At 47.6% G+C, this 26,681-nt stretch overlaps 1 protein-coding gene across 3 annotated transcripts in view; it reads right to left on the reverse strand.

The window, feature by feature from the left end:
• Nucleotides 1-26,681, reverse strand: part of IL1RAP (interleukin 1 receptor accessory protein) — a 64,726-nt gene that overhangs the window by 20,476 nt on the left and 17,569 nt on the right. For all 3 annotated transcript variants that reach the window (XM_084639275.1, XM_084639274.1, XM_084639276.1), the window contains exons 2-8: nucleotides 25,855-25,922; nucleotides 14,325-14,610; nucleotides 13,374-13,566; nucleotides 9,961-10,126; nucleotides 6,814-6,885; nucleotides 4,436-4,565; nucleotides 1,270-1,418 (exon numbers count right to left, since the gene is read on the reverse strand). In XM_084639275.1, the coding sequence (XP_084495401.1) occupies nucleotides 1,270-1,418; nucleotides 4,436-4,565; nucleotides 6,814-6,885; nucleotides 9,961-10,126; nucleotides 13,374-13,566; nucleotides 14,325-14,610; nucleotides 25,855-25,921 (1,063 nt within the window). In that variant the 5' untranslated portion in view covers nucleotide 25,922. The remainder of the gene's footprint in view (nucleotides 1-1,269; nucleotides 1,419-4,435; nucleotides 4,566-6,813; nucleotides 6,886-9,960; nucleotides 10,127-13,373; nucleotides 13,567-14,324; nucleotides 14,611-25,854; nucleotides 25,923-26,681) is intronic.

Below are 26,681 nucleotides of genomic sequence, written 5' to 3' on the forward strand. Positions count from 1 at the left end.
TGAGGGGCAGTTATATGACACTGGCTAAAGTTGTTTCTTTAAGTGAAGTCCAGACTCAGGGGCCTGTTCTACTGATGCATAGGGCATGGGTCACCCCACACTAAAAATACTGTGTTTAACAGGGATGAATAGCTTTGGTTAGAAGAACTTGTGTGCTCATCCCATGACGAGTTTCCATTGACCCTCTTGCAAAGCTGTGGCACGTTTAAAGCAGGGGAAAAGACCCTGAGCAGGGCCTGGGACAGTGACCATTGCTAGAGTCCAACGGGAAGGTCAGTGCATAATTCAACCGGGAAGTCTAATCAGCCCATGGTTTTTTTGATTTTCTGGTGCACAGTCCAGAACTGCCATGCCTCAGCAAATGCTCCCCCATCCTGTGCTGACAGCACCCACTGCATGTACCACTTGGCACGGAGTTGGAAGAAAATATCCTTCCATCATTTAGGGCAGAATGATTTATGTAGTTTAGTGTCTGGGATATTGAGCTTTAAAAGAAGGGTCAGAGTACAAAGAAGGCTGCAGCTTCCCACACAGCCCAGCTTGGTCAGCAGAAATGAACATAGAAAAGCCATCAAATTTGGCTGCTGCAGGATGTATCTTCTCCTCCCGTGGTACAGAGATAAATGGGAACTGTGTCCATGCACCAAGGAGATAACAGACGTCTAAAGAACAACTGGATGGCGCCTCCGAAAGGGTCTGACAGCTGACATAGTGTAACAACCTGGTTCCGGCTCCTGAACTCGAAAACACCTGGGGCAGAACACGATGAGCCCCTGGTCCCTGAGGGCTAGGTTGAGCCTTTAGGCTCAGCCCTGTAGAAGGGTGACAAGTCGCGGCGCCAGCCAGAAGTAGCAGGAGCAGGGAACCGTGACAGACGGAATTCTCCCTTGCTTTGAGGGAGAGTTCGTCCTTTCCTTCCTTTCAGGGTGCAACTTACTAGTCTCTTTGGCCCTGCTCCACTTGCTGCCTGGAGGGAATAGAACCATGGTTCCACACCCCATCTTTCTTCATACCCACTTGAGCGCAGTAGGGAATATCAGGCATGCAGCCTCTACTCTCTTCCCTAGAGCCGGAAGTGCAATGTGGGTAGCAATAAGAAGGCTACACAGGAGCAGAGGGAGCAGGAAATATTTACTCCCCCTATTCCCTTGTATGACCGCATTCAGCCAAGGCCCATCTTGCCCCAAGAAATTTCTTCCACATTCGACCATGCGTCTATGATTTTTGCTTTGCTGCATCCGTTAAGCCGCTGCTGTGCAATTCCATTACCTTTCATTCCCACCATGGCCGTCTGGTGAACCTCTCCTCTGGTGTTTCTGGCATGACAGGTGTAGTTGCGCTTCAAGTCCTCGGGTGTGACCTTGAAAATGGTCAGAGTCCTTGTGATGTCCTTGTGTCCAAGTTCGGTAGTAGAGACACTGGAACAGAAAAGTTAAAAGGATTACACATGCTAACACTGGCTGCACTGTTTGTGATTTTTTTTAATACACACACACACACACACACACACACACACACACACAGAATTCAGCCTTTCCTTTTTTGCAAATCACACCCATATTTAGGAATTGCTTCATTTTTCACAAAAACTTTTACAGCAGAACAGTTTGACCTTTTGGTTCCTCTGTGAACTGGTTTTGTTTAAATTTCTTGGCATTACTTTTGCTTATTGCCAGTGTGAGGAATATGATTGATCAACTGGTGTCCTGGGGCATTTTAGAGGGGAAGGGTGGGCTTGCCATAAGGCACTGGACAAAGACTCATGAGATCTGGGTTTAGTATCCACCTTCATCACAAACTTTCTGTGGGACCCTGGGCAAGTCATTTAGTCTCTCTGTGCCTCAATTACCCATCTCTAAAATGGGGATAAAAAGATTTCCTTTCTTCTCCACTTTGTTTTGTCTGTCTAGTTTGTGAACTCTTTAAGACAAGTCTGTCCTTTAATATGTACAACAACCAGCACACTGGACCCCCAATCTTGGTTGAAACCTCTATGTGCTACTGTAACACCTAGTCAGAGAGTCACAAATTCCAAAGCTAGGAGGGAGAGTTGTGGTCACTGAGTCTAACCTCCTGTATAGTGCAGGCCAGAGAACTTGCCCCAAATCATTTATAGAGCAGATTTTCTCGACTAACACCCTATCTTGATTTAAAAATGGTCACTGATGGAGAATCCACCATAATCCTGTTCCAATGGTTAATTACTCTTGCTGTTAAAACATTACGCCTTATTTCCAGTCTGAATTTGTCTAGCTTCAACTTCTAGCCATTGGATCGTGTTCTACCTTTTTCTGCTAGATTGAAGAGCCCATTGTTAAATATTTGTCTGCCATATAGGTACTTATAGACTGTGATCAAATCATCCCTTAACCTTCTCTTTGTTAAACTCAATAGATGGAGCTCTTTGAGTCTATCACTGTAAGGCTGGTTTTCTAATCCTTTAATCATTCTCGTGGCTCTTCTCTGAACCCGCTGCAATTTATCACCATCCTTCTTGAATTGTGGACACCAGAACTGGACAGACTATTCCAGCAGCGGTTGCACACTAGTGCCACAAATAGATGTAAAATAACCTCTCTACTACTTTATATCCCCCTCCCCTGCATCCCAGGATCACATTAGCTCTTTTGGCCACAGCATCGCACGGGGAACTCATGTTCAGCTGATTACCCCCACCCCCAAATCTTTTTCAGAGTCTCTGCTTCCCAGGATAGTCTCCCATCCTGTAAGTATGGCCTGCCTTTTTATGTACATGGCATTCTAATGATAATAATGCTCATCTTCAAACGAATTCTGCTTCATCCCCAAGCTAATTATGGACTGATTCTGCTACCCATCATATTTATTAATATTCTTATGAACAAAATGATGACTGTCCAAATGTTAGAACCGAAAGCCAAGGTGGATTTGAAAGCATGGCAAATTAATAGTTGGTTTTTAATTCCTCTAACAGTTTGGAAAAAAACAAACACAAAAATCCCACGACCAGTCACCCAGTTCTTTATAAACCGCTGGTAGATGCTAACCTGACCCCACACAAGCAATGCTAAACCTAAACATCATGACGAGACATCTCCAAGGAAATCCCAGCTGCTACAGGGTGTTGTTGGGTGATTCTGAAGATGGTATTCTGGCCTCTGAGTCAGCACGGAATGAAGGGCCTAGCCTGGTGCTAGGGCAGTGATTCTCAACTCTGGTCCACCGCTTGAAGGGCGGCCAGCATGTCCCTCGGCCCACGCCGCTTTCTGCAGCCCCCATTGGCCTGGAGCGGTGAACCGCAGCCAGTGGGAGACACGGTCGGCCAAACCTGCGGACGCGGCAGGTAAACAAACCGGCCCGGCCTGCCAGGGGCTTTCCCTGCACAAGCGGTGGACCAGAGTTGAGAACCACTGTGCTAAGGGGTGCTGTGCTGCAGAACAGAGTTTTCCAAACAGTTTGTAGCACTTTTTATGAGCCCTTGCAAGTTCTGTTTGGGTTGTTACTTTCAACCTATCCGCAGCGCCCCGGCAGTTTCCAGTGGGTGTTGCTCCTCTCTTCCGGTCCTAAAATGTTGTGCATACTTGCTATATTCTACACCTCGGCGGCTTCTTTCCAGTGGCGGGAGAAGCTGTAATAACAGAATGTGACCATGTCTCCCTCTAGTGGCTGGTCCCAGGATGCTGCCATCTCACAGCTATGGGAGTTCTTTATTTCAAGGAGTAATGACTTGTGTACTTGGTGCTAATGTCTTGGCGGGGCGGGTGTGGTTCAGTCTGCACTTGCAGTTCATGTGCATATGCACGAGTCACGGTTCCTTACAACATGATCTCTGTAAATATGTCATAAAGCACTTTGGCACCCTCCAGGATGAAAAACATAACAGGGAATGGAAGATACTGTAACAAATCTATTGCTCTCAACAGGTCATTGTGAGGATGGTGGGGAAGGGCCTCACATCCTCCTGTTCCAAAACCAACTGTCTCACGTAAAGAGAGAGCCTCCCTTTGTTGTTAACAGTACAGAGTCTATGACACACAGCAATGCAGTTCCCTTATGCTCCATTAGAGGGCAGTGGCTCACACTAGCCAGTTTGCGATGCTATTACCAATGATGAGCCCTCTTTAGCTTATGGAGCCTCTTAATGATGTCTCTTTTAAAAGAAAACTTGGTGACAAACAATGAGCAGATCATGGTTAAGTATCATAACTACGCACAGGTGCTGCATTGCACCCGGGAGTGATTTGATCTGACTAACACTAAGAAACGAGTGACCCTTGGCTCCTAACGTTTGGGACTTGCCAATAACCTGAACAGTCTTTTCCTATTGGGAGCTCTAGGTGTTGCCAACAGGGGCAGTGCTGCTGAATACCCCAGGCCTCTCTGTGGGATCCCATGTGCAGCTAGCGGAGAGGGCTGCAAGAGATATACAATGAACGTCCTTCTTATGAAACATTACCTTTCGGAGACTTTTATTTTCATGTCTGTGATATCGTCTGTATTTTTTCCATCAACAGTCCACCAGACCTCCATTTGGGAGTCCTTCAGAAAGGTGAAGTAGACTTCGCAGGGCAGAACAAGGTCGGCACCTAGGAGAAGAGGATTAGGGTGGACGCAGCAGCTTCTGCTTTCCAGAGCCTCTTATAGCCCGAGTTTAAATGGAAATGAAAAGGAACAGTCACAAGAGTGAAATGTCTGCAAGCTGCATGGAAGCTTTTTCAAAACACCATAATAGAGGCTCAAACTAAATGTACACTGCAAATAAAAAATACAGTAAGAGGACCAAAAAGATGCCACCATGGCTAAACAACAGAGTGAAAGAGGCAGTTAGAGATCAAAAGACATCCTTTAAAAACTGGAAGGCAAATCCTACTGAGGGAAATAGAAAGGAGCATGAACTCTGGCAAGTCAAGTGTAAAAGTCTAATCAGGCAGGCCAAAAAAAGATTCTGAAGAGAAACTAGCAAAAGACACAAAAGCTAACAGGAATGTGGCCAAAATATATTTTCAAATGTCTGATAACTGTAACAGTGGGAATATTTCACTTTTGTTTTACAAATAAACAGTAAATAAACAAACAAATCTCTCCCTAACCAGGTACTTAAGTGGTTCTTACCACCACGTTGTGCGTGCCTGTGATGGGGTCTTCACCCCACACTGGCCCTGAAGGGGTTAATGTAGGCTAAGAAAGGGGCCAATCAACCAGCCAAGCCACAGCTGAGGGCAATCAGGAGGCTGAAGTAACCCCCTGACTGGATGAGGAAGCCCTGAGGAGGAATGGGCTGGGTTCATAAAGGCAGGAAGCTGATAACAGAGGGGGCTGCAGGGAAGCAGCCTGCAGTCACTGCCAGGGGGAAGGGAGGTGCGTTTGAGGGCTACAGAGGCAAGCAGCCTGCGGTTACCCCCTGGGAACAGGGAGCTGTGGGGCTGGCAAACCCAGAGAAGTGGGGAGAGCCAGAAGGTAAGGAAGGGCTCAGGGAAAAGGCAGCAAGGTCCAGGGTGGAGCAGATTGGGGCTGCCGACTGCAGGGTCACTGAGCCGGGAGCCGGAGTAGAGGGTGGGCCTGGGTTCCCCTACCTGCCACTGGGGAAGTGGCACCAGTTGGCAGTGAAGGGGAAGATGGCCTGAGCCCATTCTTTTGAAGAGACTGACATCCCACAAAGGGGAAGCGCACATAGTGACCTGGCCTGAGGGCCAAGTCACGAAGAAGGAGCACCCGGTCGCAGAGACTGAGAGCGCAGAAGTAGGATGTGCAGCAAGCAGAAGAAGGGGGCCCTGGACAGTGCTGGTCTCCAGAGCGGCCAGGAGGAGGCACCCCAGCTGTGAGTGAACTCCATCACAATGGACACACACACACACAATAATTGGTTTGTTCTCAGCAGCCCTGGGAGGCCAGATGGGGCTATTGTCTCCATTTTACAGATGGGGAACTGAGGCACAGAGAGAGAGTAAATGACTTGCCCAAGGTCCCACAGGATGTCTGTGGCAGAGCAGGGATTGAACTCAGATCTCCAAATCCAGTCCTTCAGGACAACATCTTCCTCATTATTATGAATCATGTTTATTATTTGCAATACTGCAGCTTCCAGAAGCTGTTGGTGCCTAAGGACCAATGAAGAATGGGCTAGATGCTGTGCAAACCCAGAGTACCAGACAGTCCCTGCCCTGCAGAGCTAGCAATCTATAGAGACCAGACACGCACAGCGCCGGGGAAGCGGGAAAACACACCAGCAGAGTGACCTATGTGAGGGTGGGCACGATTTTAGGAGGAGACTGACTAAATGGAAAGAAAGGGGTGGGGGAGAGGGCAGGTGTGGAGTGAAGATGAGCTAAGGAGACTATGTGAGGGGAGGATTAGCACAACCAGACAATCAGCACAGGGCAGAGAAAGTCCAGTCAAACCTGCAGAAAGTTCTCTGAATGTCTGCAGATCCCTGCCTTGGCCGCTTCTGAGGAAGGCACGACCCCAGCTGTGCCCCATTTTACCCCCTTCTCTCCGGTGCTTTCTCTGCTTCTGAAGCTGCTCCTACCAGCTGGAGCCTGATTTCCATGTTTATTATTTCAGTAAGTCTGTATGCTCAAAGAGCCTTCTTAAGCTGTGTTCTCATGTCCCATAATTGGGCTTCGGCAATTTGGAAGCTACAGAAAAGAGAGAGAATCCCATGCTGCTTGCAAAGCAATCACGGCGCCCCATATGCTTCAAGTAAAGACACGAAGGAAAGCCGTGGGAAAGCAGGCAACCGAGATGAACCTCTGTGCTTGTTAATTACATGGCTTAAGATAATCTTCCCCATCAATGCATGTAGGCTTCCCGTGGGCAGCTACCACTGTGATTTACCTGCTTCGAGTTCGTAGATTATTTTCTCATTTGGAGAGCTAAACTGCGGTGGCATTGCCTTGGCTGGAGACCCTGCAGAACAGAAAACAGAATCCCCCCCGCCGGGGTCCCAGTTGAAAACACAGTCAGTCTTCATTAGGATTTGGAATTATTTCAGACTATCTTACAGTAACTAGCCACTTGCATATACTCTACCATCTGTGACTGCACACCAGGGTCATTCACCCCTGCGCCCCCAGATGTGCGTACCCATCTCCCGCTGCAGTTGCTGAGAGTTGCATGCATGTCCCAAAGGGCAGAAGTTGATCTAAGTAGAAAGTGGTCCCAGTCACACAACTTGATGCCCAATCCAGATTTTGAAAACCCCCACCTATAGGGCTATCTGGATAGATGATCTGGGCCCAGCTGCAGTCCCAAGGAATCACACCTCCAGCTAGGCCCTTTGGACTTTACTTACAGTTCAGCCTATCACACAGATTTTTCTATTGCTGCTCTTTAAAAAAAAACCAAACAACAAAAACTGGTTTTTCCTGCCAACAGTATTCTCTCCTCCTACCATGCCCTCAGTGAGCAGCTGTTACCACGTGACACAAGCATGTTCTCATGTTTACCAGGTTTTTACACTCTGCATAGTGTTTGCTGCCACATAGACTGAGGCACACTGTAGGCAGCTCTGAAGAGACAGCCTGTGCCCTGAAGATCCTATAGTCTGAACAGATGAGCCTGCTAGTTTTAAAATAGACAGCCTGAGAGAAGGCAGGAAACACACAGCAGCCACTGGAAAAACGAGACACTATTTCTAATAAGAAAAGGAGTACTTGTGGCACCTTAGAGACTAACCAATTTATTAGAGCATAAGCTTTCGTGAGCTACAGCTCACTTCCTCAGATGCATATCGTGGAAACTGCAGCAGGCTTTATATATACACAGAGAATATGAAACAATACCTCCTCCCACCCCACTGTCCTGCTGGTAATAGCTTATCTAAAGTGATCATCAGGTGGGCCATTTCCAGCACAAATCCAGGTTTTCTCACCCTCCACCCCCCCCCCCCCACAAATTCACTCTCCTGCTGGTGATAGCCCATCCAAAGTGACAACTCTTTACACAATGTGCATGACAATCAAGTTGGGCTATTTCCTGCACAAATCCAGGTTTACTCACATCTCCCCCACCCCCATACACACACAAACTCACTCTCCTGCTGGTAATAGCTCATCCAAACTGACCACTCTTCAAGTTTAAATCCAAGTTAAACCAGAACATCCGGGGGGGGAGGGAAAAACAAGAGGAAACAGGCTACCTTGCATAATGACTTAGCCACTCCCAGTCTCTATTTAAGCCTAAATTAATAGTATCCAATTTGCAAATGAATTCCAATTCAGCAGTTTCTCGCTGGAGTCTGGATTTGAAGTTTTTTTGTTTTAAGATAGCGACCTTCATGTCTGTGATTGCGTGACCAGAGAGATTGAAGTGTTCTCCGACTGGTTTATGAATGTTATAATTCTTGACATCTGATTTGTGTCCATTTATTCTTTTACGTAGAGACTGTCCAGTTTGACCAATGTACATGGCAGAGGGGCATTGCTGGCACATGATGGCATCTATCACATTGGTGGATGTGCAGGTGAACGAGCCTCTGATAGTGTGGCTGATGTTATTAGGCCCTGTGATGGTGTCCCCTGAATAGATATGTGGGCACAACTGGCAACGGGCTTTGTTGCAAGGATAAGTTCCTGGGTTAGTGGTTCTGTTGTGTGGTATGTGGTTGTTGGTGAGTATTTGCTCACCTGAGCAAATACTCACCAACAACCACATACCACACAACAGAACCACTAACCCAGGAACTTATCCTTGCAACAAAGCCCGTTGCCAATTGTGCCCACATATCTATTCAGGGGACACCATCACAGGGCCTAATAACATCAGCCACACTATCAGAGGCTCGTTCACCTGCACATCCACCAATGTGATAGATGCCATCATGTGCCAGCAATGCCCCTCTGCCATGTACATTGGTCAAACTGGACAGTCTCTACGTAAAAGAATAAATGGACACAAATCAGATGTCAAGAATTATAACATTCATAAACCAGTCGGAGAACACTTCAATCTCTCTGGTCACGCAATCACAGACATGAAGGTCGCTATCTTAAAACAAAAAAACTTCAAATCCAGACTCCAGCGAGAAACTGCTGAATTGGAATTCATTTGCAAATTGGATACTATTAATTTAGGCTTAAATAGAGACTGGGAGTGGCTAAGTCATTATGCAAGGTAGCCTGTTTCCTCTTGTTTTTCCCTCCCCCCCCGGATGTTCTGGTTTAACTTGGATTTAAACTTGAAGAGTGGTCAGTTTGGATGAGCTATTACCAGCAGGAGAGTGAGTTTGTGTGTGTATGGGGGTGGGGGAGATGTGAGTAAACCTGGATTTGTGCAGGAAATAGCCCAACTTGATTGTCATGCACATTGTGTAAAGAGTTGTCACTTTGGATGGGCTATCACCAGCAGGAGAGTGAATTTGTGGGGGGGGGGGGGTGGAGGGTGAGAAAACCTGGATTTGTGCTGGAAATGGCCCACCTGATGATCACTTTAGATAAGCTATTACCAGCAGGACAGTGGGGTGGGAGGAGGTATTGTTTCATATTCTCTGTGTATATATAAAGCCTGCTGCAGTTTCCACGATATGCATCTGAGGAAGTGAGCTGTAGCTCACGAAAGCTTATGCTCTAATAAATTGGTTAGTCTCTAAGGTGCCACAAGTACTCCTTTTCTTTTTGCGAATACAGACTAACATGGCTGCTACTCTGAAAACTATTTCTAATAGTGAGTCGAGATCACCACAGACAGACTTTAACCTGTAATACACAACCGTGACAAGGGCAATGCCAGCAGAGGCCAGCCCAGATCATCTCATCCTCACTCACACGACTCACCCTGCCGGAGATGTGTCCTGGGCGTTCACATGCCAGGGGAGGCTGACCCCAGCAAACTGAAATACCTGGCGGTGGCAGATTAATTAATTCATTTATGCCAAGGAGTCAGAGGTGGGACCAATAGTCAGTCACTGATCGAGCCTGCAAGAGCCTTCTCCAGAACTTTTCATCTCTGCTGCTACAATTCTGTATGGTTTTTTATCCTCCTTACCTACTACCTTCATCCTTATGGTTCTGGTGAGGTTGTAGGTCCTTCCATTCTCCTTGTAGCTCACAATGCAGGTGTAGTTCCCTTTGTACACACTGCGGACAATGCCAATGATGAGCATTGGGCCCTCGGGATATCGGTCGTGGAAGCCTTTCACCAACACGCAGTTCTAGAAGCAGACAGCAAAACACTTACGCTTTTGGAACTAAAATTCAGAAACTTGTTTTCAATCCCTCTATAAAAATCTAAAGCTCTGCTCTGGTTGGAATAAGCGTAGGAGGCAGTATTTGGATTTCGATTCAGTTCAGGCTAAGGTCTAGGTTCTACAGCATCAAAATCTCATGAGTCCAATAAGGTGAGGGGCACATTTGTCCACCCCGTGCCTCGGTTTCCCCAGATGGAGCGAGTTACTGTTCAGGAAAGATTAAGGCTGGGATAGTGAAAGGAACTGGAAGGAATCAGGCACCCAGCTCCCATTGAACTGTATGTCTAATTCCTCTTCGCCGCTCTTCCAAGCGGTATGAGTTGTTGGGGCTCTTCAGGTCAGTTTCCCACTGATGGAGAGATCACTGATGGTACCGCCTTTCTTTAACTTCTTTTTTCACACTATAGGCACCTGTGCTGAAACAGAGAATGTCACATGCAGCCCGCAGGCAAATCCCCTCTTTCAGAAATATCAGCCAATGCCCAGTTCCCAGAGAGCAACTCTGCCTCAAGAATTAGAGAGATTAAGACAGACAGCAAACTCCCTTACTGTTTATAACCACTCCCCCAAAGACTCCACATCACAAAACCAACCATACAGCGTGTCTTCGGACTGTATGCTGCTCACACTGTAAGAAAGCTAACAGGTGAGACTGTAACAGCACCTGCTGGTGTCTCCTGCCATAACATCCCTTAAACTCCTTGGGCCATTAGGCTCTTTTAGGCTGTGATTTTCAGATTTTCAAAGGTGCTGAGCACCCACTAAAGCCAGCTGGATCTGCAGGTGCTCAGCACCTCTGGAAATCAGCCCATAAATGCACACAGCTTAGCTAAGCAGTGAACAAAGGGGAGACTTAACTATCTACAGGTTATTTAGAGGGTGTAAACACCAAGGAAGGAGAAGAATTATTTAGCTCAGTACCAAGGGTATAATGGGATGAAATTAAAAAGGAAAACCTCTGGCTGGAGATCAGGGGGAAAGTCCCATAACGAGAGCCATGGGGCTGTGGAAACATTTACAAGGAAACGCTGGCAAGTAAAACCTTAACCATCTTTGCACTTCCAATGCTTTTAATCACTGGAGTATCTGGGCATTAACAAAACTGCAACAAAATTTTGTCTCCACCGCTCCCTCTCGTGTGTTGGGTTTTTCCTCTTCTTTCTCTCTATGAAAGTGAGTGCAGGTACTGCAAGGAATAATCTTGAAAAGGTAAGGCGATAAGAGTAGATGACCCCAGTAGGTTTATTCCATCTCTAACTTATCAGGTTCTATAAAGAGAAAGAGCTCTTAGCAATGGGTGAGGGTCCCAGAAGAAAGAAAGACATGGAAGTAAAAAAAAAAGGACAAGAAGTAAACTTAACTCTATTTACAAACTGACACCAAATTGCAAACTGACATCTTCAGCTGGCATAGCACTTTTGCTCTCAATGGGACTATGCTACTTGATGTCAGCTGAGGATTTGACCCAAAATGAGCAACTGACCAAAAGAAATCCACAGTACAGGAACCTTAATAAGCCTTCCTCTGTCAGAAAAAGCAGGAAACCTGTCCCAAGTGCCAAGTTACAGGCTCCTTTTCAGAAAGGTTTATATCCTCTAAATAGGCTGATGATAACTTGACTGTCATAAAAGCCAAAGATTTGTACATTTTCCAAGTGATTATTTCTGAATGGTGCATTTCCAACTCAGATTTATCTTAATGTGACAGCTGAAGACAGAGGTAATATACCATTGTTAATGGCTTTTACTAGGCAAAGTGGCTTTTATGGCTTGCTGCCAGGAAAATGATTTAAATGGCGCTCTTTGTTTCATTCTGCTAATTGATTGTCGATATTTGAACATCGATGGATGATACCAATTAGTCATTTAAACCACCAATATGAAGCTACTCCTCTTGGCCCGAACGAAGGGTTTTAGTTAGACCAGATACAGCTGCACACCTGCGACACCTTCCATCTACGAATCTCAAACTGCTGTACAAAACATCAGCGGTTTTAGCCTCCCAGCCCTGTGTGGCTGCATCTCCACTGAGCCTACCTAGGGGATTTTCTCACCACTGGCTTAGCATGCAGGAAAGTGTAGCCCAGCCCCTAACATTCTTACCACTGTGTCACCTAGCCCTGCCAGGAACAGAGCTGGACACTACTATGTCTGTCGCTAGCCAGGGCAAGCAGAATCTCGAAAACCTCAAAGGAGACATCAAGATTTTCAAAAGTGAGGAGCACTCAACTGCAGACACCAGAAAGGAGCCTAATTTTCAGGTGGTACCTCCGGTCGGGCCCCCCAAAAATCACTCGTCACTTTCCAACCTCTTCACCTAATAGTAATAATTCAGCCATCGATGTCAAGGCGCTTTACAAAGGAGGTCAGTATGGCTAGCCCTATTTTATAGATGGGGAAACTGAGGCCCAGAGCAGGCATGTGACCTGCCCAAGGTCATTCAACAGCCCAGGAACTGAACCAAGATTTCCTGAGTCTCAGTCTATTGCCCTCTCCAGAAGGTCACCTTGAGACTAAACTCTTCCTTATTAGAACATAAGAACGGCCATACTGGGTCAGACCAAAGGTCCATCTAGCCCAGTGTCCTGTCTTCCAACAGTGGCCAATGCCAGGTGCCCCAGAGGGAATGAACAGAACAGGTAATCAGCAAGTGATCCAACCACTGTTGCCCATTCCCAGCTTCTGGCAAACAGAGGCTAGGGACACCATCCCTACTCACCCTGGCTAATAGCCATTGATGGACCTATCCTCTATGAATTTATCTAGTTCTTTCTTGAACCGTGTTATAGTCTTGGCCTTCACAACATCCTCTGGCAAGGAGTTCCACAGGTTGACTGTGCTTTGTGTGAAGAAATACTTCCTTTTGTTTGTTTTAAACCTGCCGCCTATTAATTTCATTTGGTGACCCCTAGTTCCTGTGTTATGTGAAGGAGTAAATAACACTTCCTTATTTACTTTCTCCACACCAGTCATGATTTTTATAGACCTCAATCATATCCCCCCTTAGTCGTCTCTTTTCCAAGCTGAAAAGTCCCAGTCTGATTAATCTAGGCCCCACTCCTGCGTCAGTGCCAGCAAGGGACGTTTCACTGCTGACTTCAAAGGGAGCAAGATCGAGGCAGCAGCTCCAGTAACTTCAGTGGAGTTGCATCAGGGAGTTTGGGGGTAGAATTTGGCTTCCTGGTTCTTAGCCCCACTACTCCCTTTCTTACCCTGTACCAGTTGACAGTTGGCGTTACGCTGGGAGGATAAAAGCCATCAATATCTGGACAAATGATCTTCTCGTTAGTATGCTCCAAATAGAACAGCTCTTCAGTAGGTTTTATTGATTGGCTGACGCAAGAAGTTTGGTCTTTCTGAACAACCTCCAGGGGAAACGCGACCTTGCTGCAATAGGTTGTGTTTCTAAGCACAGAGGAGGGAAACACGATTAGCTTGGTCTAGTTTATTCATGTGGCATTATGAATGAAATGAAATTAAAAGTCACAGTTTGGGTCACAGAAATGACGGCTCTGATGAGATAGATCCAGCCTCTATTGTCGTATTTGCATGTAGGAAAACTCCAGACAGACACACTGAGACAGACACAGCAGCCGCACAGTGCATTAGAAAAACCTAAAGACACTTTTCCCCATGCAAAGACAACTCACGTACTGCACCATCCTTTACCAACGTAATGAAAACAACGGGGGCTAAGACGTGAAAAAGGAAGACAGACTGAGATCTCCTCTTTGTTGCTTTGGGGATGCTACATTCATTTTCTCCTGCACCTGGAGCTGTTTTTAATTCCCTGGAACTCTTTTGGGGTGTCAGGAAACTTTGGCAAATTAGCATCCAGTTGACATATTACCCTGCCTCTGAAGCCATCTCCACTTCTATATAGAGATTGCTCCTTACTGGAGGGGGCGTGTGGATTTTGCCAGTATTCTCCCCGTGGACACTCACAGTTAGCATGGAGAGGTATGTGCATTAACGTCTGCAAGGTGCTAAGCATTATTATAATATAAATGGGCTTGGCACTGAGAATTCTTGTAACTGTCACATTGTCACCGTTAATTCTTATGTGATATAAGATATTAAGCGAGCAACACAATTTTCTTGTTATGTAAAAGGCATTTGTGTGCCCTACAGTCTGACGCCCTCCGCCCTACTGCGCTGCTTACCTGAGCATGCAGGTATAATTCCCAGTGTCGTTGAGAAGGGCAGGCCGGAACCAAAGGGTGTCTTTTTCCTTACTGATCCGATAGTCTGGGAGACGGAAGTTGATTGGCTCCTCCAGGTCCCGGTCCTGCCCAATCCAGTACCAGATCAGGGTTAAGCCAGCCGAATGGGCTGTACTGTAGTTGTATTTTAAGAAGGCCTCGAAGAGCGGGCATTTGATCCTAGCTGGTTCCCCGTCGTAGACCTGGATTTGTTTCATGGTGTCCACTCCCCAGTCATCACAGCGCTCTAGGGCCAGAAGGAAGAGACACCTTAGCTTTCACGTGGGCAGAAAAGAAGAGCTGCCCACGCTCCTGCTCCCACTGAAATCAACGTGTCTAGCGGCGTCATTGGAGACAGAGCTGGGGATGCTGCCTTCAGAGTACTAGGCACCTGGAAACCTGGCTTCTTCTTGCTGTTCTTCCTACAATTCCCCAAGATATGCGTCCCTGCCAGGGCAACATCACAGGACGCGAGTGGGTAGAGCCAGGCTTCCCGGACAGCATGGAGAGAAATCCTACCTGAAAATGACTCCCTGATGAACTCTATGCCACAGCTGTGTGTGCATTTGTGTGGGGCGGCAGGGGCCGGGAACGTAGGGTATTTCACGGCGGTAGAATCGGTTAACATTGCCACAGGACTTAAGGGCTGTTGCTGCAGAATTCAGTGGCACTGGGCTGCCATCTACACAGCGACCTGTTTCTATTATAGTGTAGGCAAGGAAACAGGGGGGCAAGGCTGCCGGTGGAACACCGGGACGACCTGGCATGGGAGAAGGCACATCATACTTCTCTGGGGAGGGTGCTCCAGACCTAGGAAGCAGCATGGGAAAAGAAACAGAGCCCCGAGCTGCATTCCCATGGCCACACACGTCATAAAGCAGGATCAAGGGGGGCTCACTACAGGGTCTGCCAGAGGCAGAAGCTGGGCTGGGAGGAGGAAAGCTGCAGAGCAAACCCACATTCATCTTCCTCAGTAACAAAGAAATAAAGGCAAAGCACAGGCGAAAGGTTAATTGTTCTTTAACAGCATCTTTTCCCGCGTTTGCCTGGAAGCTACTTAATAAAAGGGACACGGAATGCAAGTGAACCCCAAAGCCGTCGTGCTGGCTAACCACCGTCTTTCCTAATTCTCCTCTGCGAGCCGAGAGAGGCTAGCGGTGTGACAACACATCCTGCCTCAGCGGGCAGGCCCTGCACACATACGGAAAACAGGGCTGTGTCTGGTGGGAGGTGTCAGGTCGTGCAAAGCCTCCTAGTCATGCTAACCCAGAAAACCACAGTGAGTCACACAGAAAACCAAGTCACATGCAGCAGTGCAGTCAGATACCATGACAATACACATGGGAGGGGATTTACCACAGAGCCTCTCACATGTGCAGAGATCAGAGGAGCATTGCTAGACAGAAAACCAGAGTCGTCAGACCTATTTTCTTTGGGCCAATCCTGCTGTCTCCCATTGCCTTCGAGGGATCAGGCTCTTCTGGCACATCCTACTCCTCAAAGGGGCAGTGGAAAGTATTTTGGCCCAAAACTGACATTTAAAAACAAGGAGAAAAGCAGGGCTAACACAACCTAATGGGACAGACTTCGCAACCCTTGCACTGAGCAACAGTAGCTTGCATAACTAAGTGCTACTTAAATGTAAGAATTGAAGAATCTGACCCAATCTGAATAGAAATGTTTTTCCTGGGATTCTAAAAATGTCAATGAAAACTGAATGTGTATTCCCTTGGAATGTGAGAAACCCAAACCAGCAGGAGAAACCTAGCAAAATGGACTGTCAACAGGAAGCCAATCTGAGCGGTGTCATGTCATTCTTCAGAGTGCAGATAGCAAACGGCATAAAGAGTGAAAAGTGAAACTAGATTTTTTAAAATTATTTCCCTTTAAACTCTCTGGCTGGTGTTTTCAGAAGCACACAGCATTGGCCTAACGCTGCTTCTCGTGAAATCTGTGGTAAAACTTCTATGGGACTTCCCTGGAAACAGTCAGGCCAATGCTGAGTGCTACTGAAAACCTCATTCTGTAAGTCCAAAACATTGGCTAACCAGCATCATGGTCAAAGCTGAATGGGACAAATACATCATGGACAAGGCTAACTGTGACCAATACATTGATAAGCTACTTAGAACCATGAGGTCCAGGCTACTTGATTTATACAAGGTCAGGACTTCAGAGTTGTTAACAAAGCAGACTGCTCGGTCAGTGACTGACTGCTATATGCATGATGAAGCTTTATGCTATTTGCTTTAGGGGCATTTATTTTCACAAAGAAAGCCTAAAGCCTCATCCCAGTCTCTGCTTCCCATTAAGGGAAGGGATTGTGACCAGGGAGTGATGTTTTGGGATTAGATCAGGGGACCGTACATGAGGGCTCCCTGGGGTTCATTCTCATCTGCGCTCCATCTGCCACTGACTTCACTGTGTCCCCTTGGGCTGGGTAAGTGTCAGTTGTCTTTATTTCTTCACATGGCAGGGCCAGAGGGGAAAAGAAACCTACGTAAAAATGGCAATACTGAAGTTCTGGGCTCAAGGCCAATGAACTCCGCAATCCTGAACAATCCTTTGTACTTTGGAAGAGCTCCCAAGTCAGCACTGCCCACGGTGTGGTGGGGGGTTGATCTTGGTGGATGGCCACGTAAAAGAGAATTGTGGTTTTCCGTGACTGTCAGTCACTATGGTAACCGGGGGGCACGGAGATGTGTTAGTGGGGCTGAGTAAATTTTCCTGACAGGTTAGGAAGGCTGTCACACATTCAGGAGTCAAGACATGCTGAGGAATCCCAATTTGGAGAAGGTCGGCTCCAAACCTCAGTGAACTAACTCGAAATGCAGCAGACAGCCATGCTGATAAAGGACGGCTACACCCTACACCACAAAGCAGGGGTCTGGCTTTACCTTACTTGTGAACATAGAGAGGCTGACTGCTCCCCAGCCCTCGTGGCTCCATAAATCTCGATAAATGCCCCAAGAGCGCAGGAAGGAAAGCCAAGGACCATCAATCTCAACTTGGATGACAGAAACAAGCATTGTATCGGACATATAAACCTTTCAGGGCATGAGACGGGCTCCCCTCAACCCCCTCCTACCTGGCTCAGGCTGCTGTGAAAGGATGTAGCCAGGCGGCCATCACCCACAGGCTGATCTGCATTTAGATTTACCACAGTGGGTGCCTTGTGCCTGAGAGGTTGGGTTTTGTCTCGGAGGACATGTGAATGATCTCTCACGCACACGAAAGCCATTTCTTCTTCTTCAGCTGTTCAGTGTCTCTTTTCGGTCCTGCTTTGAGCAGGGGGTGGGACTAGATGACCTGCTGAGGTCCCTTCCAACCCTGATATTCTAGGATTCTATGATTCCCAATGCTGATAATGCCCTTTGCTGCAGTGACTAGCCCGGTGCTGTCGCAGAATGATTCAGAACCAGCTGGGTTTGTCAGGCTTGGAGAGAGCTGGTTGTATCATTTGCCCAGGATGTGGGGAGATTTAATCTGTGCTGGAAACTGATCTTGATGTGTTTGCCTTCAGCAGTGTTTTGTGTGCAACTCCCTGCTGCACCTCTCCCACTCCCAATCCACTAGGCTGCATTAGAAGTTCAGAAATGTATTTGCTGCCGCTGCCAGCAAGCGCATAACACTTCAGTTGGCGAAGTCGGTCTCAACCAGTGACAAGGGCATTTTGTTCTTCCCTGGACGTTTCAAGTCCCGTGAATATCCTTCCACAACACAAAGGATTTCATTCTCAATACTGATGGGATAGAATCCTAGAATATCAGGGTTGGAAGGGACCTCAGGAGGTCATCTAGTCCCACCCCCTGCTCAAAGCAGGACCAACCCCAACTAAATCATCCATACTACACAGTGCCACATATCCTGAGCAGAACAATGACACCAAGGAGGGCTTCGGGGATCAGTGCACGAGAACCTGCCAGAACTCAGGGTGCAAACCTCAGCTGGCAGAGCTCCACTGAAATCAGTGGAGCCACATGGGCTTACGCTCCCTTGGGCTCGGGCTTTCACCGTCCTGGCACAGGCAGTTGCCTGTCTCTGAAATGTTCCCTGCACAAATTAGACCCGTCGGGGGTAAGCTAGGTGGAATCCGCATTCGCGCTGTGGTCTGAAGGACCTGTGTAGACTTCTGGGCTTGGGCTTGAGGCCAGGCTGTAGGATCCTGCAGGGTGGGAGGCTCCCAGAGCTCAGGCTCCAGGCCAAGCCTGGGAGTCTACACAGCAATGAAACAGCCCAGCAACCCGAGCCCCATGAGCCAAGTGGGCTGGCACGGGCCAGCCATGGGTTTTAATTTGCTGCGTAGACAGATCCTCAGATATCATAGCAATGGGCTCATTGTCAAGAACAAATCGTGTCAAACCTACCTGACAGTTTTCCTTGACAGGGTAACAAGCCTTGTGGATAGGGGGGAAGCGGTAGATATCGTGGTATATCTCGACTTTAGTAAGGCTTTTGATACTGCCTCGCATGACCTTCTCATAAACAAATTAAGGAAATACAACCTAGATGGAGCTACTATAAGGTGGGTGCATAACTGGTTGGAAAATCGTTCCCAGAAAGTAGGTATCAGTGGTTCACAGTCATGCTGGAAGGGCATAACAAGTGGGGGTCCACGGGAATCAGTTCTGGGTAAGGTTCTGTTCAATATCTTCATCAGTGATTTAGATAATGGCATAGGGAGTACACGTATGAAGTTTGCAGATGATACCAAGCTGGGAGAGGTTGCAAGTGCTTTGGAAGACAGGATTAAAATTCAAAATGATCTGGACAAACTGGAGAAATGGTCTGAAGTAAATAGGATGAACTTCAATAAGGACAAATAAAAAGTACTCCACTTCGGAAGGAACAATCAGTTGCACACGTACAGAATGGGAAATGATGGCCTATGAAGGAGTACTGTGGAAAGGGATCTGGGGGTGATAGTGGATCACAAGCTAAATATGAGTCAACACTGTAACACTGTTACAAAAAAAGCAAACATCATTCTGGGATGTATTAGCAGGAGTGTTGTAAGCAAGACACGAGAAGTAATTCTTCTGCGCTACTTCATGCTGATTAGGCCTCAGCTGGAGTATTGTGTCCAGTTCTGGGGCCACATTTCAGGAAGTATGTGGACAAATTGGAGAAAGTCCAGAGAAGAGCAACAACAATGATTAAAGGTCTAGAAAACATGACCTCTGAGGGAAGATTGAAAGAATTGGCTTTGTTTAGTCTGGAGAAGATACGGCTGAGAGGGGACATGGTAACAGTTTTCAAGTACATAAAAGGTTGTTACAAGGAGGAGGGAGAAAAATTGTTGTTCTTAACCTCTGAGGATAGGACAAGAAGCAATGGGCTTAAATTGCAGCAAGGGCGGTTTAGGTTGGACATTAGGAAAAACTTCCTGTCAGGGTGGTTAAGCACTGGAATAAATTGCGTAGGGAGGTTGCGGAATCTCCATCACTGGGGATTTTTAAGAGCAGGTTAGACAAACACCTGTCAGGGATGGTCTAGATAATACTTAGTCCTGCCCGAGTGCAGTGGTCTGGACTAGATGACCTCTCTAGGTCCCTTCCAGTTCTGTGATTATATGATTAAAGATGCCTAACAGAGAGAGCTGATGAAACTCTATTTCAGTCCATGGATACTCACCCTGGAGATGCCAATACAATTTAATTTTAAAATAATGCATGCAAGTATCACTATTATTAGCATTAATTTGTACTGCTGCAGACTCAAGACTGAAGCCCCGCTGAGCCTGGTGCTCTACAAACACACAGGGAGACAGTCCAGGTCCTGAAGAGCTAATATCTGAATTGACAAAGGATGGATGAGATACTTGTTGTTATACCCATAATAGAGCTGGCGGACCCCAGGTCCCGAGAGACTGCGTGACTTGCCAAAGGTCACGCAGCACATTCATGAGAGAGACTGGAATTAGACCCAGATCTTCTGAGCCCTAGTCCAATGCCCTAAACCACCAACCTATCTCAATGTGTCAGCAAGAGGAACAATGCATGCAGAAGGGGAAAGGAGAAATGGGATGGGAGACAAAGAGAAGGAGACAGGGCATGGAAAGCCAGCATCAGTAAACACCAGTGTGTGGAACTAGCTGTTCAGAGGCTGCAGGTCCCAGGGGAGAGGCTGGTTTACATTCCTGCATGGGAAAGGGATGCGGAGCAAGCGAGGTGCAGGGAGGTGGGCAAACTTCTTCCACCTGGTGTGTCAGAAGCAAAGGCTCCACCTCTGACACAGGAGGCTGGAGAGCAGAGACAAAGGTCACTTGAAGGCCACTGCACAGAATTCAATGTTCCTTGAGATAAGGATGAGACGGGAGGACTCTCTCCTTCCGCAGTACTTCTCTGATGCACGAGGAAAAGCAGCTCGTATCGGGGAGAGGAGTTAACTTTGAATGGCCCGGGTTGTGGGTGTTACAGCACCGACCTCACACGCAGGGAGATTTCTTTATTATCATCTTTGATCTCTTGCTTTAAAAACCTGCCCTCTTGCTCAGCCTGGCTGTATAACGGGTGAGGAGGCTTAGCAAGGAGCCAGGACCCTGCTCAGAAGCTGAGCAAAGCTGGGGGTTTCCGCTGTGCACACAGGAAAGTGCTGGGGAAGGAGGGAAAATAACGGTGTCGCTCAACCCCCGGAAAATAGAAAATAAACATTCTGGAAATCTTTGGCAGCTTTGTTCACAACACTCCCCACACCCTCATTGGGAACGCCCCCTACGGACACAGAGCCCATCTCCTCCCCACACACGTGCACAACACACCGACAGAAGTGCCCATGCACGCACATGCGCCCAAATCTCATCAGATAGCTACACGCACGGTAAGTGTCTAGGGCACTGCACTGAGACTCTGGGGACCTGGGTTCTATTCACCGCTCCGCCACTGGCTGGCTGGGTGACCCTGAGCAAATCGCTTCCCCACTCAGTGCCTCAGTTTCCCCATTTGTAAAACAGGTAAACATGAATACAGTGTTTATTGTAAGGCATGCAAGTGGCCCTAAGAAAACCTTCAGTGTTTTCTGGCAGGCTCCACATTTTTAAACTGAGCCCGACATAATAAAAATGGGGTGTGAGAGGCTTTTAAGCCTGAGGAAAACAAGTAAGTCCCCACTTTCCCACCCACTTCAGTGAGGAAATTGACACATGGACGAGAGCAGAGCAGTACTTGTTGGTTAGCTCCTGGTGTGGCGGAGAGCGCAACAAAACAACCCGTAAAAGAAGGTGGCTTGAAAGACCAGTGCAAAGCGCTCAGCCTCGGTGTACATGGAGATAATCTGATACTGACACATCACTTCAGCGCGCTAAGAAACCGGACTGAGACCTAGGGGATCCGAGGTCAGTTCCCAGCTCTGCCGCAGACTCATTGTGTAACCTTGGGCAAGTTACTTCACCTCTGTGCCCCACTTTCTCCTTCATGAAACATGGAGAGCAGTTCTTCCCTGCCTCAGAAATAACTCGTTTATCATCCTGAGGGACCCCCAAGGGCTTCACGTTCCTTCCTCCAAGGCTGAGATGCAGCCACCTCTGGAGTGGAACGCAGCAGCTATGTACTCCCAGCCACACCAGTTGAAGACAGGAAGTGAAGAATACCGTAGCCAACTGCACTTGCACTAGGTAGTCAAGGTATAATGACTTGGCCAGGAAAGCAGGGGTAACGCACCTCCCTCTTGTAAACATGCCTGGTATTTGGTGATCTCGGGATCCTCATTTTTCCACAGCTTCTCTGTAAGCTCCTGTCTCACACAGCCTAATGCCCGTGACACCAGGCAGGAGCATTGGCCGCTCCTGGCAGCACGCTGGGGTTTCCCTGGACACCTCATGCAAGTGCAGCCCTGCTTAGCTTATACATTTTGACAAGGCTACTGCAACTACACCCCGGGCCGTCAAAATCCAGTTACATCTCAATGGGACCTCAGACTGTGACTAACAGGTTTTCAGTCAACAGCTGAGCAGAACAGAAAAAAAAAACACCCAAAAGAGATGTGAGACATGGAGGTTGCTGGCTGGTCTCAAAGCGTCACCCCGGCCACTCTGTCTCTTATAATTTTGGTTTATTATACAAAACTAAACCAGGGATGGGGGAAGATTAGGTGACTTGGATAATATGCTATGGAGCTTGAATCAAACGGGCCGCCAGTTCAAATCTGATTCATGTGAGGAGAGACCGAAAGCAACCATCTAACCTCGGATCAGTGACCTAAGTGAAACGGGCTCCTCCCTTCTCCTGGCCGACAGACATTCACACCATGCACACAAAAATATAAAACTATCCTCCCCCCCCCCCCCGGCAGTTGGCTCCCCCTGATTGGACATAGAGACTGAACTCCTCTCTTGTCTGCAGAAGGAATCCTGACAGCTCGGGGTTGATGCAAATTGGTAAGTACCACATGGTGGTAGCTTACTGATGTACCTGCTTTGCAGCTAAACCTTCCGGTTCCCCCCAGGGGCATGAATCAGGCATCTTTCCCCAGCATAACTTCACTTTAAAAGTTGGGTGGGGAACAACCTAACCTCAAAGTATCATAAATAAACCTTGGAGATGAAAGCAGCTCCAGAACTGTGCTTAAAAATGGCGTAGCAGGTCATAAAAACATACCTGAGCTGGCCAGCAATTGCAACAGACAGGGGAATGGAGGAGGAGGGGCAAGGCAGGAAATATTAGAAGACGGGAGTGGGGGGCAGAGGGCATTGGGGGGCAGTTGTTCATTTAAAAAAAAAACCACAAGACATTTCCATCTATTTTTCTTGTTACTTTACACCCTAAAATACGCACGCTCTGGGCTTCTGGGGCTGTCACCACCCATAGGAGAAATAAGATCACCGGAACCCCATCATTCGAGTAACAGTTGTGTAGCAGTGTTTCCTGAGAATGGATACAAAGCTTTGCCTCTTCAAAGTGTTTCACAGACAGTAATTTATTAACCCTCAGATTATCCCTGGCCACAAGTAACGACGCACCCATTCTACGGAGTGGGAGACAGACAGGCTAAATCAGTGGTGGGCACCTGCGGCCTGCACCACTTCCCGCAGCTCCCACTGGCTGGGAACGGCGAACCGCGGCCACTGGGAGTTGCAGGCAGCCGTGCAAATGTAAACCAACTGCGTGGCGGCCTGCCAGCGGATTACCCTGACGGGCCAAAGGTTGCCCACCATTAGGCTAAATTGATCCTAACCCTGGTAGGAGGTTACACTGGGGATGAATTGACCCATGGGGCCTACTTCTGGTCTCTGTTCCACTGAAAGCAGATGAGTTACAGTGGATTTACACCGGTACACTGAAGGTCTCAATTCTGCACCATTCAAGTCAACTGGAGTTTTGAAACTGATTTCAGAGGGAGCTGGATCAGGTCCTGAGAGCAGAATCTGGCACAGAGAGAGGCCAAACAATTTACACTGATTCCATACTAACTTATGACTCCCTTTAGGGTGTAAATCTGCACAGAACTTGGCCCCAAGCATCCCTGGCTTGCACGGCTGTGCTCATTCCACTCGAGCGCCCGGCCTGTTTGACAGGTAAGGAAAGGGAAGTGATTTCCTACATATGCATGATGCCGAATGGCAGTGAAGGTTACTTTTTGGACAGCATTTATTCCTCAACTCTAGACAGATACTTTAAACGATCAGAGCTCAGGACAAGGCTTTCCCGTCTCTGCTGGCAGCATTACAGGCTCTTAACGAGTCCTTTCTAGTTCCCCACAACAGTAAAACTGACAATGATTTTCTCCCAATCCTCTACCCTTCACTAAGGTTGAAAGACTGTGAAGAATATGAAGGCAGCCTGGGAAGGTAAGAGATACAAATGGAACTTGCAGTAAAATCAGAGTCAAATCTGTAAAACAATGATCAGGAGCGAATAAGGGAAAGTGGTACTCAAACACAAAACAGCCAGTATTTTACAGTGCAGAATGGGTTATGATGGCCATTATCTGGTCAGATTCTGATCTCACCTAAACTAGTGACAATCTGAGTAACTCCACTGGCCTCAGACAAGTTACTCTGGATTGACACCAATGAACTGACAGCAGAATCTGGCCCACGGTATATCGTGCTTCCATCCATAGACACCAAAGTGTGTCCCTTCCTGACATCGGTTAACTCCCTTTTAAGGCAGAGCCCAGGGGAGCTATGGATTCTCAACCCCTTTTCACAGTAGGCCCGGGATCCCAAGGAGGGCACCCAACAGCTGAAACACTAAAATTAGTGGACACTTCTTTGAAAATTTGGACTTAAGTGTCCTCCCTAAGGGTACAGAACAAGTCAGGGGTAGAGCTGGGCACAGAACCCTGCAGCCCTGGCTCCCAGTCCCATATTCTAAGCAGTAGATCATACTGCCCCACCTCGTAGCACCCGCTTCTGAGGTCCTCATTTTAGCAAAAGCCCGAACAAACCCAGCAACACCTGCAGAGGCAACAGGCCAGGAGCTACAAACCACGGCACCGTGGGGAATTGGATTTTGCTCACTGGCTTGGGCTTCCCAGATTCGTCACCACAGCGAGTGGCGGCGTGAAATGCTGCAGCAATGCTTTCTGGAGCACTGCCAGGGAGCAGCACCCTACCTGAAATGGAAGGGGAGATTGTCCACATGGTAGACAGGGCAGTTTTGATTCCACAGGAGAAAGGCACGGAAGGGTGAATCCGACCCGGTTTCCCACCTACCGGGGGCATGGAGCTCTCAGGACCCACCAGAGCCAGTACAGCTCCACTGGGCAAGGGAGGGGGCCTGATTTAGGGATTCGGGGGGGGTTTATCCAAGCGCAGGCTCAGTAAATGGTGCAACGAGGCCGATGCCGACGAGGGACGTACTGAGCCTCCACTGGCCACCTGGAATGTTCATTCTTCAATGCATTTTCCCTAATAAATCTTGCTCCCCAGTCCCTTTCCATTTTCCTTCTGTAAATCATGACATCTCTCCTTTGCCCCAGATAGGAAGCCTGAGGCCGATACAGATACAATCCCCCTCTTCATGAGCAGCCCAGCTGAATGCGAGCCAGACGCCCATGAGGATTACAACATATTTTCTGCTAGGAACATGACTCAATGAAGCTGGCATGCAAACTTGGCCCATTCAAGAAGTTCCATTCTCAGCAGCCATGACTGAGACATGAGTCATAATTCAAGGGCCAGAATCTCATGTTCCGGATCCAAACAGGAGGGAAAGATTCTCGGGTTCAATTCCCGGCCCTGCCTGGCTCCTTACATGATCTCGGGCAAGTCATTTCCCACCCCCACTGAGTCTCTGTTTTACCAGCTGTAAAATGATAATGTTAATGACCAGAGTGTTATGAAGCTTGTGTTTGCAAAGCTCTCTCAGATGCCCAGATGGCCACTGCATCCAGGAATATTAAAAAACAACAACTATTTTTAAGCAATAAATCCATCCCTGCTGAGTTCAAAGGCCCAGAGATGAGTTTGTGCTTCCTGTCCTGAGTTGGAAGAGTGGAACCTAATACACTGCCTGGCATTTCCTAAAACAAAAGTTGACAGCTCTCTTACCTGAGCTGCTGCTGAGGGTGGCCAAGCACAACCATAAAGTAACCAGCAGGGGACAGCACACCTTCATCCTGCAATACAAACACACACAAAGAAGTTCCAGTTATTTCTGAACTCTTCCATTGAAGGGAAGTTTTGTCCGTGGCAGTTTTGTTCTGGCACCTTCCAGCACCTCTGAATTTGATTTTAAGGCTTTTGTAAAAGTTTACATAGAGACACCATGGGAGCATGAGGCACCTAAGCCCAAAAGTATAGTTAGACAGTGGAAGTCAGATCTCAAGTTCAACCATTTCAGCTCAAAAAGAAAAGGAGGACTTGTGGCACCTTAGAGACTAACCAATTTATTTGAGCATAAGCTTTCGTGAGCTACAGCTCACTTCATCGGATGCAGACACGGCTGTTACTCTGAAACATTTCAGCTCAGTGTAACATTCAGAGGTAGCGTCTACACACAGATACCATGGACATCTGCCAGCTGCATGCATACAGCATGGGAAGTAAGAGAAGTCTTGAGCCTTGGCTCCAAAACCACAGTGCTGGACCTCTGTGGACTGCCAGTAGGTGACCAATCCCTTGGTATGAACGGCTGGTGCAGGTTCAGGGCACAAGAATGTGAGCCAACCTATGCATCTGACATTTGGCATTCTGCTCTCACAAATCCTCTTGGTCATTGCAAAACAAAGTTCCCTGCAGCTCCAGGCCTTCCCAGCATGCTGAACAGAAGCTGCAGGTTATGAAAGCTGACATTTAGTAGATGCTCTAATTAGTGGGACTGAAGGCTTCGTTTGACATTCCCAGGTGCCAGGAGATCATGATGGCAGGCAGACAAC

This window comes from Lepidochelys olivacea (assembly GCF_965140295.1).
Source record: "Lepidochelys olivacea isolate rLepOli2 genome assembly, chromosome: 9".
Lineage (NCBI taxonomy): Eukaryota > Metazoa > Chordata > Testudines > Cheloniidae > Lepidochelys > Lepidochelys olivacea.